We start from the raw sequence: 18122 nt of genomic DNA, 5'->3' as shown, positions 1-18122 counted from the left end.
ATCCACCTGAAACCACTTTCTCCTCCTTATTCCTGCAGATTCAGACGCTTTTCCAGCCGTACATGTAGAGGATGCTGCAGGACGACTCGTCTGATTTATCACAGAACTCTGATTTTGTTCCGTGTTCGTGGTTCAGACATGATCTTTCATGGAAAGTCATGATATTGAGGAATCTTTATGATTAATTAATCATGAGGTTTAAAACTGTGATTAATAGTGAAATGACGTAATCGAGGCGTCTCTAGTCAGATTATTTTATTGTTATTGAAGATCATTAGACCAGAGATGCAGAATGAAATTATGCTGCATCAAGCCTCCATTAAAGCAACACGGAGGTAAAAACATTGTCAGAAAAACGTAACCAGCTAAAAAATAGCTGTAAAAATATGAATAACATGAAACTAGAAGAGGATTTCTGCAGATAGTGAATGGAAGTACCAGAACCTGTTACTGCCTCATATTGCTGTACGGCTGTTACTGACTGTTTAAACTGTAGCAGCCTGATGGTTGTTGGATAAAAACCGTCCAGTTCTGATGTCAGACTGCGGTTCCTTCTGCCTGAAGCAGGACAGAAAACGGGGGTGAGTGGGGTCCATGATGATTTCCACCGCCCTGGACAGGCAGCGCTGCGTTGCTAGCTCCTCAATGGGGGCAGTGTGACTCCAGGGATCCTCTGGGCCGCCCTCACCACCCTCCTCAGAGACTTTGAGCTGCTGCTGCTCTCGTGCTACAGAGAGATGCTGCTGGTCAGCTCTCTCTCCATGGTGCCTCTGCAGAAACTGCTGAGGATGGACCTTTCACCTCTGCAGGAAGTGCAGGTGCTGGTGGGCTTTTTTACAGAGGAGGAGGTGAGCAGGGACCAGGTGAGGTTGTCGGCTACGTCACCTCCCAGGAACTTAATGTGTGGGAGGATCTCCACAGCAGCGTGAACGGGCCGTCCATCACCAGATCTTTGGTTTTTTCCACATTCAGGATCACGTTGTTGTTACTGCACCAGTCCACAAAAAGTCTCACCTCCTCCCTGCAGAGCCTCTCCTCACCGTCCTGGATGAGACCCACCACTGGTGTGTCGTCCGCTTACTGGATGGTGTGGTTTGTACCGTACTTAGTACAACAGTCGCAGGTCATCAAGGTGTCAGTTTTAAAAGTACATGAAGAGTCTACATTAAAGATATAAAGTCAGACATTTGGAGACAGAATGAAAAATGAAGATTGTGGTGAATAAAGAGGCAAAAAGTGAAAAATCAATAATTCAACATGTGAAAATGTCAGAAAGTCCAAATAAAGACAGAATGAAGCAAACAAACTAAGAGTGAAACACTGGGAGGATTTTCATTTCCAGCATCATGAAGTGAAACTAACTGCAGCTGACATGAAGTGAACACAACATCCTGATATTCAGTGTGAAGCTTTGACTGGAAACAACATGTGGATCCTGGAAGAAGCACAACTTCCATCTTTAAAGGACTGGAAGAGGAAGAAGTTTCCAAGGAATCATTTAGAAGAGTTTCACACAGAAACTGGTTTAATCTGAAAAGATGTTTCTGAGTGAAAGAGACAGACATGTACAGACTGAACTATCTGTTCACCAGTCAGAGTTTCTCTGACACGATCAAACTCTTTACACTCGACACAGAGACACCCAGGAACCAGACCTGAACAAGAACCCAAATCCAGCACAGAGAGGATGAGTGAATGTGGTGATGAAGGTGTGGAGGTGGATCAGTGAGTCAGAGGAGACTCTGTAGAAGGACAGAGAGCCAGCAGGACAGTCCACATACACTGCTACTCTGTTAGAGACAGAGGAGGAGGAGGAGGAGGAGGAGGAGGAGATGGGTGTTCTTCTCTCATTGTGCCAGACAGAGTAACCTTCATCATCAGAACATCTCAGACTCCAGGACTGATCATTGAATCCAAACCAACAGTCTCTGATTTTTCCTCTCCTCCTGATTTCTCTGTAACACACTGATATAAAAACGGTTCCTCTCCACTCGACCTCCCAGTAGCAGCGACCAGTCAGAACATTTCCACACAGCAGCTGAGGACAATAAAATCTGTCTGGATGATCAGGAAATGACTGAAGCTCCTCCACACATGTCACCTTCCTGTTGCTGTCAGACAGTTTGAGGTTTCTGTCCACTGTGTTTGTGTCGATAGTGAGTGGACAGGAATCTGATGGAGAGAACAAACACAATCCAGCTGCAGTTATTGATCTATTGACACTTTGATGCTGACTGATGAATGAGTGATGGGACAGTGTGAAGATGGTTGAATGTGATGAATCCAATGAAAAACACACTTACACTTCCTCACACCTCCTGGTCTCAACCATGGTTCTCCAGCAGGCTCCACCCTGAAAGGAGGAGGGGGGTCAGAGCAGCACCGTCATGCTAACATGGACATTACATGGCTCTCATACACACTTTGTTCTACACTGAGAAAGGTTCAGATTTATGAAGCCATGTGAACATTCTTCTCTTTTAGACTGATTGATTTGTTAATTTCAGTGTCATGTCCACATGGGCTTACAAGACACTATACAATATAAATCTAGACAATTCAAAGATGGCAAACAGAAAAAGAAAAACCAGAAAACCAAGAACAAGTCTCGTGTATCCATCAACTTATACAACAACAACAAGATAAATCAAAATATACAAATGAAAGGATTGTGTTCTTATGTAGGAAACAATGTTTTCTGTCTTAATGTCCATCCTGTTTCAATAAATCTAGCTAAAGCATGAATCTCCTCCTTGAAGAACCAACTCAACATATCATACTCAGACATCCAAAACAAATCTGCTTTCTTCCTTTGTACGTTTTCAGACAGAGATTTCCTCAGTTCATCATACAGCGGACGTTGGAACAAGAAATGAAGTTCATCTCCAACAACTTCAAGATCACACAAAACACATATACACTGTTCTTCAGGTACACCCTTATACCCGCCCACTTCAGTCGCTAGGGGCAACGTACCAGATCTTCATTGTGCACACAATGACCTCTGACCTCTCCCTAAGTGTAGCGTCTTCTATATCTAAACCAAGCTTAGCCTGTTTGATTTCTTGGGCCAAGTTATTTACATATAAAGCAAATAAAGTTGGGAAAGAACATCTCCTTGTTTAACTCCAAACGGAGCAGGAAACCAATCAGTTCTAAGATTATTTACCTGAATACAAGCAACGGGAACGTTGTACAGGGATTTAATAGCACCATAGAATTTACCTCAAATACCAGAAGAGATCAATTTATATTCCAAAAGGTCTCTATTTATCCAATCAAAAGCTTTTTTAAAGTCAACAAAACAAAGTCTCTTTATCCTCCTGTAACCTTGCTCTCACAACGGAAGACAAACCATGCATGTCCTGTTTTCCCTGAAGCCATTTTGTTCTTCCACCATCATACCTGGAGACTCTAGGAAATCATTTCATCTATTGTTTAGAACCCTGAGTAGAATTTATAAGTGGTACTAAGAAGACTGATACCTCTGTAGTTTAAAGGAACTCGTGGGTCTGCTTTGGCAGATTTAGGAATGGGTTTAATTATTGATTTGTTCCACACTGAAGGAACAAAACCATCCTGGAAACACTTTAGCTCCTCTAGAGAGATGTCCATATCCAATATATGATCAAAGTAAAGCCCAGCATTGTTCATGATATTCTCCAACTCACACTTTAATCTACAAACATTATTCAAGAAGTAAAAAGTCCTTTGAGGACCAAGATTATTTCTAACCTTCCAGAATTGCTGAGGGTTTCTACTTTCTAGATGTTCTAGATAAAGTGCTTGTCCTCTTGTGAAGCGTCTCTTAAAGTACCGAAGCCTTCTGTCAACATTACATTGACGCTGTTGAAATTTGTCTTTCAAATCCCTTTTCTTATATTTTTCCTCACATTTAAGAAACATTTTTTCTGCAGAACGCAACTGAGTCCACAATTCACTTAGTTCAGTGTTCCAATATGGACGCTTCATGTTTTTAATTGTTCCATATTTGTCCATCTCCTTATACAGCAGGTCACAGAGACGATCATAACACCGGTCAACACTGCTTTGCTTATTCTGGTCATTTTCCAGCTCATGAAGAATCTCTAGAAGCTTTATGGCATATTTCAGAAGATAAAAAATGGACAAAATTCCTCTTTTGTCTTTCACCCTTAAGTTCAGTTTATACCCTTTGAGGATTAATAAAATTCCCCGTTTGAAATGTTAAACACATTTTTGACCTCTAAATTATGCAAACACAAGATTTTTTGTGTAACCTCAATGGGAAATATACAGTAACAAAACAGAAAACTATTCTAAACACGAAACAAACATTTATTTATCTACATTTCTATTTAGGCGATTTTTTGTAGTAACACAGCAGGTTCTGGATCCAACGTCGGAGGTCCCGGAACGCGTTCCGGCTAGATCAGATGTCGTGCCAAGACAGTTATCCCCACCAGAAATTGTATCCCCTGACGTGGGAGCGCGCACTCGTTGTGTCTAGCTTTAGTTTCTTCATTGTGCTGGATTTCACCTTGTAAACTTAAAATGAACAGCGAGCTTTTTGCTAAAGTTATTGTTTGAGGGTTTTTGTTCTGCCAGGGAGGTTCTGCTGAGTTTTTCTCACCTTTTTGCACTATATATATATATATATATATATATGTTGCACCCTTGAGAAGGATGATAAGGGGCTTTTCCCCTTACATATATATTACATTTTGTGTAGGGACATTCATTTTAAAGACTTGACAACACCCACATAAAACACTAAAACTGTAGTCTTGTAACCTAAAGCCTTCCCAACATCACACTGTACAATGTTTGGCTAATATTGAAAAGCCCTTCCATTAATTGTACGTATAAGGTACCAGGAAGTGGCCTGCATCTTAATGAAAGGACAGTCTGTCTTTCCCTCTCTATTTAAAGCTCAAACTTTGGGTGTTTTATTCTACATGCAGGGTTGATAATGAAATCAGAACTTTTTTCCATCCATAACATTCAATAAATGTGTAGTTTCACATTTTTATTCAGCATATATTAAGATAGAGTTTTTGTTCTTTTGTTATTAAAGTATCTTCTGTTTTCTTTTTACAAAACATAAAAAGGGCAATTTCTTTTATGTTTTTATTGCTTAAGAAATAAAATCCAGGTTCTATTAACACCACTTTGTATTTGGAAAACAATTTGTTTGTGTTTAATTTATTCACATGTATCACGTGATTTTTCAACACTGTAAAATGTGTTGAAGATTAATCCATCTTTTCCACAGTCCACCAGGATCTGTGTCCCCAGCCAGTAGCAACTATATCCTACGTGCATGTGTTTGCATCTATATTTTCCTTTTATAAAGCCTGATTAATGCAGCATACATGAGGAATTTATGTTTGCAATTACAAAAGTTAGACAGAGGATACAAATTCTGGCAGCACCATTATTCAGCCTGCCAGAATCGGTATCACCCACCTTAATAGGATATTTTATATTTATTCACCAGGTGATTTTAACTACTGACACTTTAGATCTTACCTAATATCTGCAGTAAACATGAGGAAGTTTGGCCTTTATTTACAAAAGTTAGACTGAGGATACAAATTTTGGCAGACACCATGTAACCACACAGATTACATGTAATCATCAGGTGTTTTATTGTTTAGTCTTAAATCATACTAATTTTTACATATAATCGGAGATTTTATTCTCTAATATTATGTGAAGGAAATACACAATCTTGTAAAATGGTTTCCACATAGATCATGATTTTTATCTCTTATCTGCAAAACACACGTCCACCACAATCCTGTTCTTTCCATTAAAACACCTTTATACCTAATTATTTTGCTAATAGTCTTCTACTTTACAATGATATATTATGTCTTTTTGGAAATTACAATTTGCCATAAGTATCCTATCTAGATATATTTGTTGTAGTGGTAAATTTTTAGGATCTGTTAATGTCCTCAATTAAATATGTAAATTAGGTAGGTTCATGGATCGGTCAACTCTTAGCAGCAGGTAACTGACATTTCATCGATATTGACGCCAGCTACAATGAATCCCAAAGACTATGAAAAGATTGTACATTACAAACTAAAAGGCACATATCCAGCACTTTCAACCAAGAGAGAGAAATTTCTGCTAAGACGTAAAGGGGCTCTTTACAACATCGAAGGTAAGACCCACGAACATCTTTTCTTAATGTTAGAATTAGTTTGACACCAGTATCTCCAATTGGAAAAAAACTTCTTTTTTGTGTGTGATTACTGTCAAGAATTTTCGTATTAAATTATTTAAGATTGATAGTGATATATGACGTACCGTGTCCCTATACTGAGATTAAGTCATGAATAGGACCTAACAACATCTGTTGCAGTCCACGGGACTTCTGTTATTAAGCTACTGTGTTTAAATCCAGTTTATTTTTATTTTAACACATTGATGTTTGTAATGGAGGAAAACCACTTGATATTTTACATATATATATATATATATATATATATATATATATATATATATATATATATATATATATACGTGTGTGTGTGTGTGTGTAGTTTAAGGCTTGCACAATGGATAACTGCGGTTTAATACATGTACTACATAAATAGAGACATATTTATATGACATGGTATTATGAACATGTTCCACTAACATTGGATGACTGTAGTACTGCTATAGTAGTATCAAACTGTATTTAAGCCCAACATTTAATTTATTCATCTGCCTTTATTTAGGACAAGAGTTGTATTATTGGCGTCACAAGGGAACTGCAAAAACATACAGTTAAGACAAAAGTGGTCTGTGGTGCTGAGGAGGCCAACAACAAAGTTTTTATGGACTTTCATGCCAGTGCTACCGGTGCTCACTGTGGCCAAACAAAGACAAGAGACGCAAAATCAAAGCGATTCTACTGGCCAGACATGTCAGTAGACAACAACTGGGTGTGTAAACACACAAAACACAATTATTACAGAATAAATATGATAATACCTTGTATTTCATTAACAAAAGTTTTATAGAAATTTTTAATTTTTTAAAGGGATATGTAAGAACGTTTGTCTAGTATTTACATTACTTTTAATAAAAACTTGTTCTTTTTACTTAACATACTGTATTTACAGGTCTCACAGTGCTTAGCCTGCCAGGCCAGTGGTCCGTCAATTAAAAAACAACCAGAGTTTACCCCAGTAAAAGTTAATTAACGCTGCTTATTTTATACTTTTTGTCTATGAATGTTTAAAGAGTACATCACCTAAAGAAAATATCTTTTCTTTTAAACTTTGAAAACATTTTGAGAGACTTAATTTTATATATATGATAATTGGGGTTTGAAAAAGGTTCGTTAAATTTAAAATTTTTTGTTGTTTTTCCAGGTTTCTGAGCCATTTGAGTTGGTGGGAATGGACCTTATTGGCAAATTAATGACATCAATTACTGGAAATCAGTACATATGCGTAGTGGTTGATTATTTTACTAAGTGGCCACAGGCTTATGCACTGAAGTCAAAGTCTGCCAAGGAGGTTACTGGATGTGTACTTCAATTTGTATATCAGTTTGGAGCCCCGAAAAGGATCCTTACTGACCAGGGAAGAGAATTTGTTAATTCCGTAAGTACTCCTGTCCTATCACCATGGTATAAACATGTTTTACACAAATTGTAATACTTAGAAAACATAGTCATTTTAATGATCAAGTTAAATTTCAAATTAGAAAAACTCATATTTCATAATTGAATAATTTGGGAATTCTAGTTCTAAAAAAAAAGCTTTAAATCTGCAGATCAACAAAGAAGTGTGTGTCATTCTGAATATCCAAAGGAGCCTCTGTTCTCCATACCACCCACATACCAATGGACTGGTTGAGAGGATGAATGGGACAATTCAGAGGTGAGTCCTTTATTATTTTCTTTTGTACACCTAACATTACTTTGTTGCTTTAAGTACAACCCAGTTAAATAGATATGTATTTATATTTCTTAAAAGTCAACTTTTCATGGAACTGTCATATGAAAATATCTATATACAATATCACAAAGTAATCCTGATACAAAATATTCATAATTTACTAAAGTATTAACCTCAGAGCCTTGAGTAAAGTGGTTGTGAGCCATCCAGAAGCATGGGATGATTTTCTTCATCCTGTAATGTTTGGTCTCTGAACCAAAAAGCAGATGACGACGCAGTGCTCCCCTTACTACCTCATGTTCGGAAGAGAGGCTGGCGATTCATCACAAATTCCAGAGACCTGGAGGTAGATTTATGTTCATTCATGGGGCTGTTCACTTTAGGTACCTGTTCCACATGCTAATGAAAACATGGCCAATGTCACACAGGCAACCATCACACAAGCAACACAAACAGGACATCAGCAAGTCTACTGATGTTTCAGTGAAATTTCTAATGTAACAACTATGTTCCATTTTTGTAGTACACATCCATTCACGTGTAGAATATCAGTGGCAAATGTTCTGGCAGAACATGGTGGTTATTTTTTTATAAGGACACAATGTATTTGTTTTTTATTTAATTTATTACCTCTGTAGAATCTATAAATTGTTAAATTAAAGACAGAATATGAATTGCTAAAAAAAAAAAAAGGTATAAAACGATTATTACAATAAGTTGTGTCTTTTGCTCAAAGATTAACAACAGTGTGGAGAACGCAGGTGGAGCAGAACAATTAGCACCGGACATTCAGCAACATGCACACAGAAGTGTGAATAATCTACATCCAGAGTCCAGAGGAGCACCTGCTCCACCACAGCTCGCTTCAGCCACGGCTGTGACATCCACGCCCAAATACAGTAAAGCTGTTGCAGAGAAATGTGAGAAATACTTTGGCTCTCATTTAGAGAAATGCTTATATTCGATCATGTTTGACCCACAATTATCTTTCCACCATACTAATGATGTATATTTAAGTGTATGACATTGTTTTACTTAAAAGAAAAACTTTAAGCATTGATGGATTTATTAGTTGCTATCAGTAACAGTTTTAACCTTGTTTTCTACTTGTTTTTAATTTATGTTAGATGTCCAGGATGCTTGGGTGGGAAATGTTTCACATGTCCTCCTCTCAAGAGTAGAGACCTACAAGTTGTTCTGCTGGGACATTTATCAAATTGGACCAAACATGGAGCTGGAAAGTGAGGTATACAGTTATTCTTATGCAATTAACTGTTTTGTAAGTTAACTACAAAACTATCTACATATTTTTTCTAACCTTTTGTTTAAAAATTTCTTCACAGAGTGTTAATGCCTTTATGTCGATCCTGGTGCGTGATCACAATTTCCACAACGCAGAAAAAGCTGCTTTCATAGACTCCTATGCAATGACTGCAATGTGGTCTGGAAAATCCCCAAGACTTAAGGTGTGTATCAGTACCATCACTCTCTTGAATGTACTGTCAAATCCAGAATAATTACAGAATGTACTTTTAAAACATCATCATGTAATAATGAATATTTGATTATTTAGGTTTTTGAATAAATACAAATACATCTTGTAATTAAAAACTTCAGAAAAACTACTTAAAGCAAATATTTATATATAATTAATTTGTTGTATTTATTCTCATATTTGGATTTTTGTATTATGACAGCCCATCTTCTAAAATATTTTCTTTCTTTATTTTATGCTTTACAGATTAAACCCATGGACTATCAGGTTCTGTTTGGAATTATAAATGAACATCACCACTGGACCTTAGCAGTAAAATTTATTGTAGACACAAAAAACTTGAACACCCACCAAATACTAACAAGGTCCCTTTTGATAACGAACACATTTTTTTCTTATCAGGCCTGAGAATGGAGTTTAGAGGCATAGAAAACACCTCACACTGTCTGTCTCTGAACATATTATGTAACCAGCCATGTTACTTTTGTGACAAACGTTGGAGCCATTTGTTGTTTTTTGTGTCACTTACATTTGCCCACAGCCACAGGTGATGTGGGCATTTTAATTAGCTTGGGTGTGTGAGAATGACACAGTTTTTACTGCTATCACATTTTTGTTATTGACACCTTTTATTTTGATTGTAACTGTGACCCGTCATCAACGCATACAATAAGAGATAATTGAAAATAAACGGGAACTTCACCCAACATGGACAGTGGTGTTTGGGTTGATTCTTGAAGTGCATTATAAACAGATCTCTTTCCCCCCACCCAGCTGAGTGACTTAAATAAGATAAAGGTCAAATATCATCTATCAGCAAAGGTTAGGTTGTATAGCTACTACCACACTGTTATAGACTAAACATTCATGATTTCTTTCTTTGTTTTTTCTTTTTTTAAACAGATGACCTTACAGACTTGTGCTTGTATTGTGGGGAAAAGGAGCAGGAGAAAGATTTAAACTGGGTAAGAAAATTAAGTAATCTTTCATCTTAAATGGGAAATAAAATATGATTTTCTTATAGTTTTATAATTATTCATGTTGGTATAAACTATTTTACATGGATGAAAAAGTGCCTGTTTGAATATTATTTTACTATTACATGAAAAATATATATCAACAAAATATGTGATAAAAGATTTTGAAGGTGGTAACAGTGTGTAATTTAAAAACAATTATATCTTTTCCAGATTCAGTGTGATATTTGTCTGAGGTGGTTTCACCAGATGTGTGTTGGAGTGCTTAGCAAGCATAGCATGTTAAGTTACATGTCTCTAAAGTATTTATTTATTTCTTGCATTTGTTTCCAAAGATGTTTACGTGTGTGTATATAGTTTGAAGATGTTTGAAGATACAGTATGTAGATTGAAGATTTGTTAAAAGATTGAACACTGTCATGTGAAATGAACAAAATAAGAGGATACAAACCCTCTCTGTGAACTGCAGATGAGGTAAACAAATTCTGTCAGACAACGAATAAAGTCTGCTAGATTTAAGACCTTCCACAACTTTGAATAAAAAAGATGAGACTGAGAAAGACTGGCTGCCATAATTTGTATCCCCTTTTGTAAATAAAGGCCAAACTTCCTCATGTTTACTGCAGATATTAGGTAAGATCTAAAGTGTCAATAGTTAAAATCACCTGGTGAATAAATATAAAATATCCTATTAAGGTGGGGATACAGATTCTGGCAGGCTGAATAATGGTGCTGCCAGAATTTGTATCCTCTGTCTAACTTTTGTAATTACAAACATAAATTCCTCATGTATGCTGCATTAATCAGGCTTTATAAAAGGAATATATAGATGCAAACACATACACGTAGGATATAGGTGTTACTGGCTGGGGACACAGATCCTGGTGGACTGCGGAAAAGATGGATTAATTTTCAACACATTTTACAGTGTTGAAAAATCATGTGACACATGTCAATAAATTAAACACAAACAAACTGTTTTCCAAATACAAAGTGGTGTTAATAGAACCTGGATTTTATTTTTTAAACAATAAAAACATAAAACAAATTGCCCTTTTTATGTTTTGTAAAAAGAAAACATAGAAGATACTTTAATAACAAAAGAACAAAGACTCAACCGCTTCATCTAGGAACCACACAGCCGAACACCTGGACTCTACCACTATCATCAGAGAACTCATCCTCTCTTGTTTGAGACTCTGTTACAAACTGTAATCCACAACCACTGTCAAATAAAAAAATTAAGATTTATTTATTACATTTATTTTTTTTTTCCTATGTCCATTTTATTTAATTCTTCACCCATTAATTTGTTTCCCTCCTTTATTTATTTATGCATTTATTTTTACCTTCATACATTTCCACTTTTCCTAATGCACACATTTATTTTGTCTCACTCCTCCACATTTTTACTTTACCTCACGTATTATTTCCTCCAGTGTATGCTGATGAGGTGGGTGTTTCTAACCTCCGTGTTAACCAATCAGCTCTCAGGCTCAGCTCTGTGTCCTTGTGTAAACTTACCCGCTGAATCAATCTAACTTTGCTACACTAGCTTGGAGTGATTCTATGATCTTTGGTGACTGTGGTTGTAAGCGCTGCCAAGAATGGTTGCAACTTCTCCGACCGTGGTTGCAAACACTCTCGGAGTGGTCGTGTCCACAGTCAGAACAGTTGCACACAGGTTGCTCTCGCTTTATAATGGTTTACACAACACGCTACCATGTCCAGAATGCACTTTAAAGTAGGAGGATTCAGCTCGCAGCCCCTCTGTCAGTGTTCATGTCCACTATCCAAATGGCTGCACACTGGCTGCTACCGCTTTATTATGCTTTATAAATGTTGTTCCTGCTTGAAGAATGCTGACTTATGTTTAGTATGAATAAACAGGTATTCAAAAATGTCTGTAGGAGAAACAATAAAACATACAGAACTTTATCACCGTAAAGAAACACGTCGCACTGAATGCATCAAGTTAGCGGAATTCTAGGATGATTTCCAGTGCACTTCACTTCTTTGACAGTTTTTTCCAATTCCCTTTTCATTGCATCTTGGTTCTCTGAGTTTAAGTTTTCCAACACACCAGCAGGCTGTCAGTTTTACTGTTGACCTGCTTCTCTAACGCGCTGCATACGGTTCATCTTCGTATTGAGTACTTTCGGTTCATTCATTACAGCAGAGTTGCTGCTGCACTCAGCGTCTGAAGTTTTTGATCTCCTCATTCTCATTTTATCAGACATGATCCCTGCAGAACGCACAAAGGAACCGGCTCCAACACTTTATAAACCCATTCAAGAGTTTCAGAGAGATTAGATGAATAATTCTCGTAGAATTTATAAATTGTTTGGAAGCAGCAGGAAGACAAAGACACTCACACGGCCATCTTTACATCAGGTTTAGAAATAGTTATGCTAAGCTAGGCTAACATGTCCTGGCCCATCTCTGATCCAGGGTCAGAGGACAGAAAGGATGTTTCTAGTAATGACAGATTTTTCCTTTAAAGCAACACTACAGATGTTTGTGACCCTGAAAACTCTGAAATTCAGACTCAATTTAAAGAACAACAACATTTGATCTGCAGATTCCTGAGCTGAAGAACCGGGAAGATTCTGCCGATTCTAACTTTGGTTTCCAGTCTGACATGACACACTGGTTTGCTCTGCAGAACCACGTCACACACCAGCAACTAGATAACAGCACACTGCTGTCAGTATCAATAAACAACAACAACAAGACAACACTATCAGAGGAAATGAGGAAACAGAGATAAAGTGTGTGATCAGATTGAAAACCAAAACAAAGACCAGATTGGAGATAAAAACCAGGATGACAGCCGGATGCAGAGTTAGCTTGTTGTTGCTGTGTGTCTGTAATAACTGATCAGCTCTGCTTCTGTCTGGACTTTGCTTTGCTCGGCTCTGACTAAACACAGCTGAACTCTGTAGGAGACTTTAACCTGTAGAGACGTGTCCAAACTAAAGAATCTTTGTCCAACAGACATTTATCACTGTTGTTCCTGCAGGTGTCTCCTTGGAGACTCCCTCCACAATATCTGCTGTTTCAGCTGTGAGCAAAGGAAAAAGGCTCCTACATGTGTGATTGCTCATATTACATCATATCCAGCATGAAGCAAAGAGACAGAGCTGAATGAAGGACAGAGAAAATGTCTGCAGATCTTCCTCCTCTGTCAGACATTGTGTGGCTGCAGCAGCCTCTCCATACCTGAGTCTGTGTGGATCCTTCAGTGCAGCCATCAGCAGCTTCACTCCTGATTCTCCTGGATGGTTGTATCTCAGGTCCAGCTCTCTCAGATGGGAGGGGTTGGAGGTCAGAGCTGAGGCCAGAGAAGCACAGCCTTCCTCTGTGATCAGACATCCTGACAGGCTGCAGAAAACAACACACATGAAGAAACTCTGAGAGAATTGCTGTGAATCTAGAGCTGAAGGTCATCAGATGCTCAGAGAAACTGGACCTGTCTGACATTACTGGCTTTGTGTCTTCATGTTCTCCAAGTTTATGACTTCATGACTCAGTTTGTGACAAATGTCCCATTTTCAGGTTCCAGCAGAGACACTACAGGAACATCTTTATATTTTGGAACTGGTTTCCTTTTGCAACCTCAGACTTGAAACAACAAACGGCACGTTGCAAAATCTGTTTAAAGGCTGTTGTTACCAAAGGCGGGAACACAACAAATTTACTTCAACACCTGAAACAGAGGCACTCCATGGAGTGGGAGAAATCCTGGAGTCTACGACATGCTCAAAGCAGCAACAGCCTACAAAACCCCACCAAGAGACAATCGATGGTAGGGGAGTTATTTTCACACTGTGTCCCCTATGATAAGACAGAGGCCCGATGGAAAGGGATCAGGATGCGGTCGGGTTGTATATTGCCAAAGAAACGATGACTATTTATACGGTGGAAAAGCGCGGCTTTATTAACCTGCTAAAAACGTTAGATCCCAGGAATGTGCTACCTAGCCGGAAATACTTAGCAGAAGTTACGTTGCCTCACCTGTACAACTGGACACATGAAAGGATCGCAAGAGAACTGGATGGTGTGTGTTTTTATTCTGCCATAACAGACCTGTGGTCTAGTCGAACAATGGAGCCATATATGAGTTTATTTTGTCGTTGATAACTGGGCTCTAAGAAGTTTCTGCCTGCAAACAGCCTACTTTCCAGATTATCACAAAAGTGAGGCAGTTGTCGAGGGGTTAAAAGATGCTCTGAGCTCCTGGAACGTTACTGAAGAACAACTCGTCTGCATGACAACAGACAGCAGCACCGACATTATCAAAGCTCTGAAAGTCATCTGGTGGCCAAATCTTCAGTACTTTGGACATAAACTATACATGTCCATAAGTAAGAGTCTAATCTGTATGTAGTATACTTATTTTGTATGTGATACACGTTTCATATGTAACCTTTCATTTTATTTCTTTTGTGTGTTTATGCCAATTTTCCCACAGAGAACATTGACACGAACAGTTAATCCATGAAGAAATTCATGTATTTTAGTCTAATACATGTAATATATATTTATGCAAGATATACATGTGTGACTTATAATGGTACATTTGCCATGTGAGTGAGCATGTGGGTTACTGTGAGTGTGTGTGTGTGGCTACGTAAGGAAAATGTTGTAATCTGAAGAAAATGTTTTGACATATTGATCTTTATGTTTAACTTTGCTCATTATAACAGTAAAACTGATGCATCTGTGTTTTCATTATTATACACAGAATGGTGTGAAGGAGCCACGGACTGAACGTGTCATTGGGTGTGTAAAAAGGCTGTTGCTGCATTTTTCTATAGTTGGAAAAAAAGAAGAGAGATAAGTGAAGTACAGGCTGAACTTGGTCTACCCCCTTATCAACTAATAACAGAGTCCCTGATTAGATGGGGTTCAGGCCAACAAATGAAACAGAGATTTCTGGAACAGGAAAAGGCTGCAGCTCTCGTTTTGGGTTCAGACAAGAAAAGCCGGCATCTTGTGCCCACTTGGCAAGACATAGACGTTTTAGAGTCTGTAAATAAGGCTGTTAGACCACTCCAAGACTTTACTGATGCCCTGTCTGGTGAGGCTTACGTCAGTGTTCCCTATATTAAACCGGTACTCCATTTGATCAAATCTAGTCTCCTACAGCCAGCAGAGGAAGACAGTGAACTCACTAAAACAATAAAAAACATACAGCGGTACCTTAATGATAAATACAGCGACCTTGTGAAGGATGAACTCTTGGACATGGTCTCACTGATGGACTCCAGGTTCTGGACAACATACATTGACCCAAACAGGGTGGAACACATAAAAAAAGCTCTCACTGAACTGATGTCTCTGCCTGCTGAAACAAGTTCAACCCGACAGATTCCTGGTCCAGCTGTGCAGAGAAGAACAGGCTCCACCCAATAAGAAAATGACTTTGGCTGCCTTCATCATAAAAAGTGTGCCAGTGCCATCTCCTCAACAATCAGAGGCTGTGAAAATCGAGACAGAGCTGGCAACGTACCTGTTGACACCTGAGGCAGATCCAGACACCGATCCACTTCAATGGTGGAAGCACCACAAACCAAACTTTCCAAGGCTCAGTAAACTGGCCAAAAAATATCTCTGTCCCTGCAACAAGTGCCCCATCAGAGGGGGTTTTCAGTGTGTGAGGGGGCATTGTTACATGCTGCAGGGCATGCCTGAAGCCAGATGCAGTAGACAGGCTTGTCTTCCTTCCCAAAAATGTGTAGTTAAAAAAAAAGACAGCAAGAATGTTCTAATGAATGTATGTTTGAAATATGACTTTAATTTTGTTAACATGTTCAGTGATTTCTTAAAATAGTGTTTTGTATAAGGGAGGTACGTTTTCTTAAAACACATGTTAAGTGTAATGAAACTTCGATTTACATTATTTCATTCCCAAAATGGGAAATTGTTTATTTGTTTATTGTCGAAATACTCTAAAAGAGTGAATATTTTCTTCCAAGAGGAGGAACTTTTACTTATTAATGTACTCTTTTTCTAAGCTGGATTAAAGTTACACACGTTGTATGCTCAAACCTTAAAAACTAGCTCATTGTGGAATACCACGAAGTACAAACATGTTGTGTGTTATGTGTTCATTGTTTACAGTGGCAGCGCCTCCATCTCATTTTACAAGCTTGTTTCACAGCTCGTATATTTGCACTTTAAATCCAGGTCAACTCCCAGAAGGGTTGATTACAATACAAACATTTTTGAAAAAGAATGTTTTACTGGTTGTAATTTTTTTTATTATTATTAATGGAAGGAGAGAAAAAAGAAGCAATTACAATCAGAAATTGGATTTGGTTTAAAAGATTTAGGAGTTTTTATTTTTAGGCCATGTCGCCCAGCCCTACAGAAAATGAAACATGAATTTTAATGGAACTTTGATTCCATGCATGTGATGTACGAGACTTGAGCAGCAACTTTGGGTAAAACAGACTAAATAATCTGGACCTTCTCCAGACCCCGTCCTCCCAATATCTGTCCAATGTTTTATTAATTCCTGTTGTTTTTAAGGGGATCTACAAGTTTGTGTTTTGTAAAACAATGAATATAAAACAGAATTAGAAAACTTAACACATTGTTTCACCTTCAGGGTGCAGGACAGGTTACAGGTTCAGGTCAGTTTCTGTGGTGTAAGACGGTGTAAGTCATACAGACTAACAGTCATACAAACACCTTCTACAGGTGTTCTGTTGCTCATTAATAAAAACTCATTTAAACACTCAGTGTGATGAATCCTGACCTGAGAGTTTCCAGTTTGCAGTTTGGACTCTTCAGTCCAGCAGACAGCTGCTTCACTCCTGAGTCCTGCAGGTCGTTGTTACTCAGGTCCAGTTCTGTCAGACTGGAGGACTGGGAGCTGAGAACTGAGGACAGAGCTTCACAGCTTCTCTCTGAGAGACCACACATACACAGCCTGAAGAGACAGTTAGAGAAAAATACAAAAATAAAAATGTATGTGATCAAAATGAATCAATCCTCATATTGGATGTAGACTGAAAGATCATCTGTGGAGGAAAATCAGCTTTATAACCTCGTTATCACGTCCATGTGGTGGATTTTAATGCTCACATAGATCATGAGTGAAACAAAGATTCAACGTGGTGGCTGAGAACTTTCAGCTTGGAAATGTAGTTTATCAGAGACAGTCTGAACATCTGAATAAGACAGGTGAGGATTTCAGGTGAGGAGGAGCTGGAGAGTGTCTCTGAGGAGGGGTGTGTAGGATTCCCTCCTGATCCATTAACTCTTTGACCCAACTTCAGGGAAGTGGAAGAAAACCAATGAATGGATCCATTTATATAAGTTCTTTTCTTTAGTTGTTTAGTATTTGTTCATTTCCATCAGTGATGTTCCTGAAAAATATTTTTAGCTAGAAATAAAAGTATGTTCTTATACTGCTTTTATCATGATGCTTTTTATTTCATAAGCGTTGCTGTTGTGTAAAACTCCAAGACTTTCCACATTTGGAAGATCAGCAATAGTGGCATGTACCAGGGATGGGCAAAAAGATGAGGACAGACACCTGATTGATAATTTCATAAGAATTGTCTGATCCTGAACACCATGTAGACCTCCTGGTCCACATAGACCACCATCTAAATTGGTCCAGGAATACCAATGTTCTGTACGAGAAAGGAAAGAGCTGTTTGTATTTACTCAGGAGGTTAAGGTCTCCTTCAATGTCTGCAGAAGATGATCCACATGTTCTATCAATCTGTGATGGCGAGCACATTGTTT

General features: G+C 38.1%; 1 protein-coding gene across 1 annotated transcript in view; it reads right to left on the bottom strand.

The window, feature by feature from the left end:
• Positions 1–1481: 1481 nt before the first annotated feature.
• Positions 1482–18122, bottom strand: part of LOC121646920 (NLR family CARD domain-containing protein 3-like) — a 36725-nt gene continuing 20084 nt past the window's right edge. Inside the window, exons 8-10 of the mRNA XM_041996035.1 lie at positions 17125–17298; positions 2304–2353; positions 1482–2172 (exon numbers count right to left, since the gene is read on the bottom strand). Coding sequence (XP_041851969.1) covers positions 1622–2172; positions 2304–2353; positions 17125–17298 — 775 coding nt within the window. The 3' untranslated portion in view covers positions 1482–1621. The remainder of the gene's footprint in view (positions 2173–2303; positions 2354–17124; positions 17299–18122) is intronic.

Source organism: Melanotaenia boesemani, chromosome 10, assembly GCF_017639745.1.
Source record: "Melanotaenia boesemani isolate fMelBoe1 chromosome 10, fMelBoe1.pri, whole genome shotgun sequence".
In the NCBI taxonomy this organism is placed as follows: domain Eukaryota; kingdom Metazoa; phylum Chordata; class Actinopteri; order Atheriniformes; family Melanotaeniidae; genus Melanotaenia; species Melanotaenia boesemani.
This window is presented reverse-complemented; position numbering and strand designations above follow the sequence as displayed.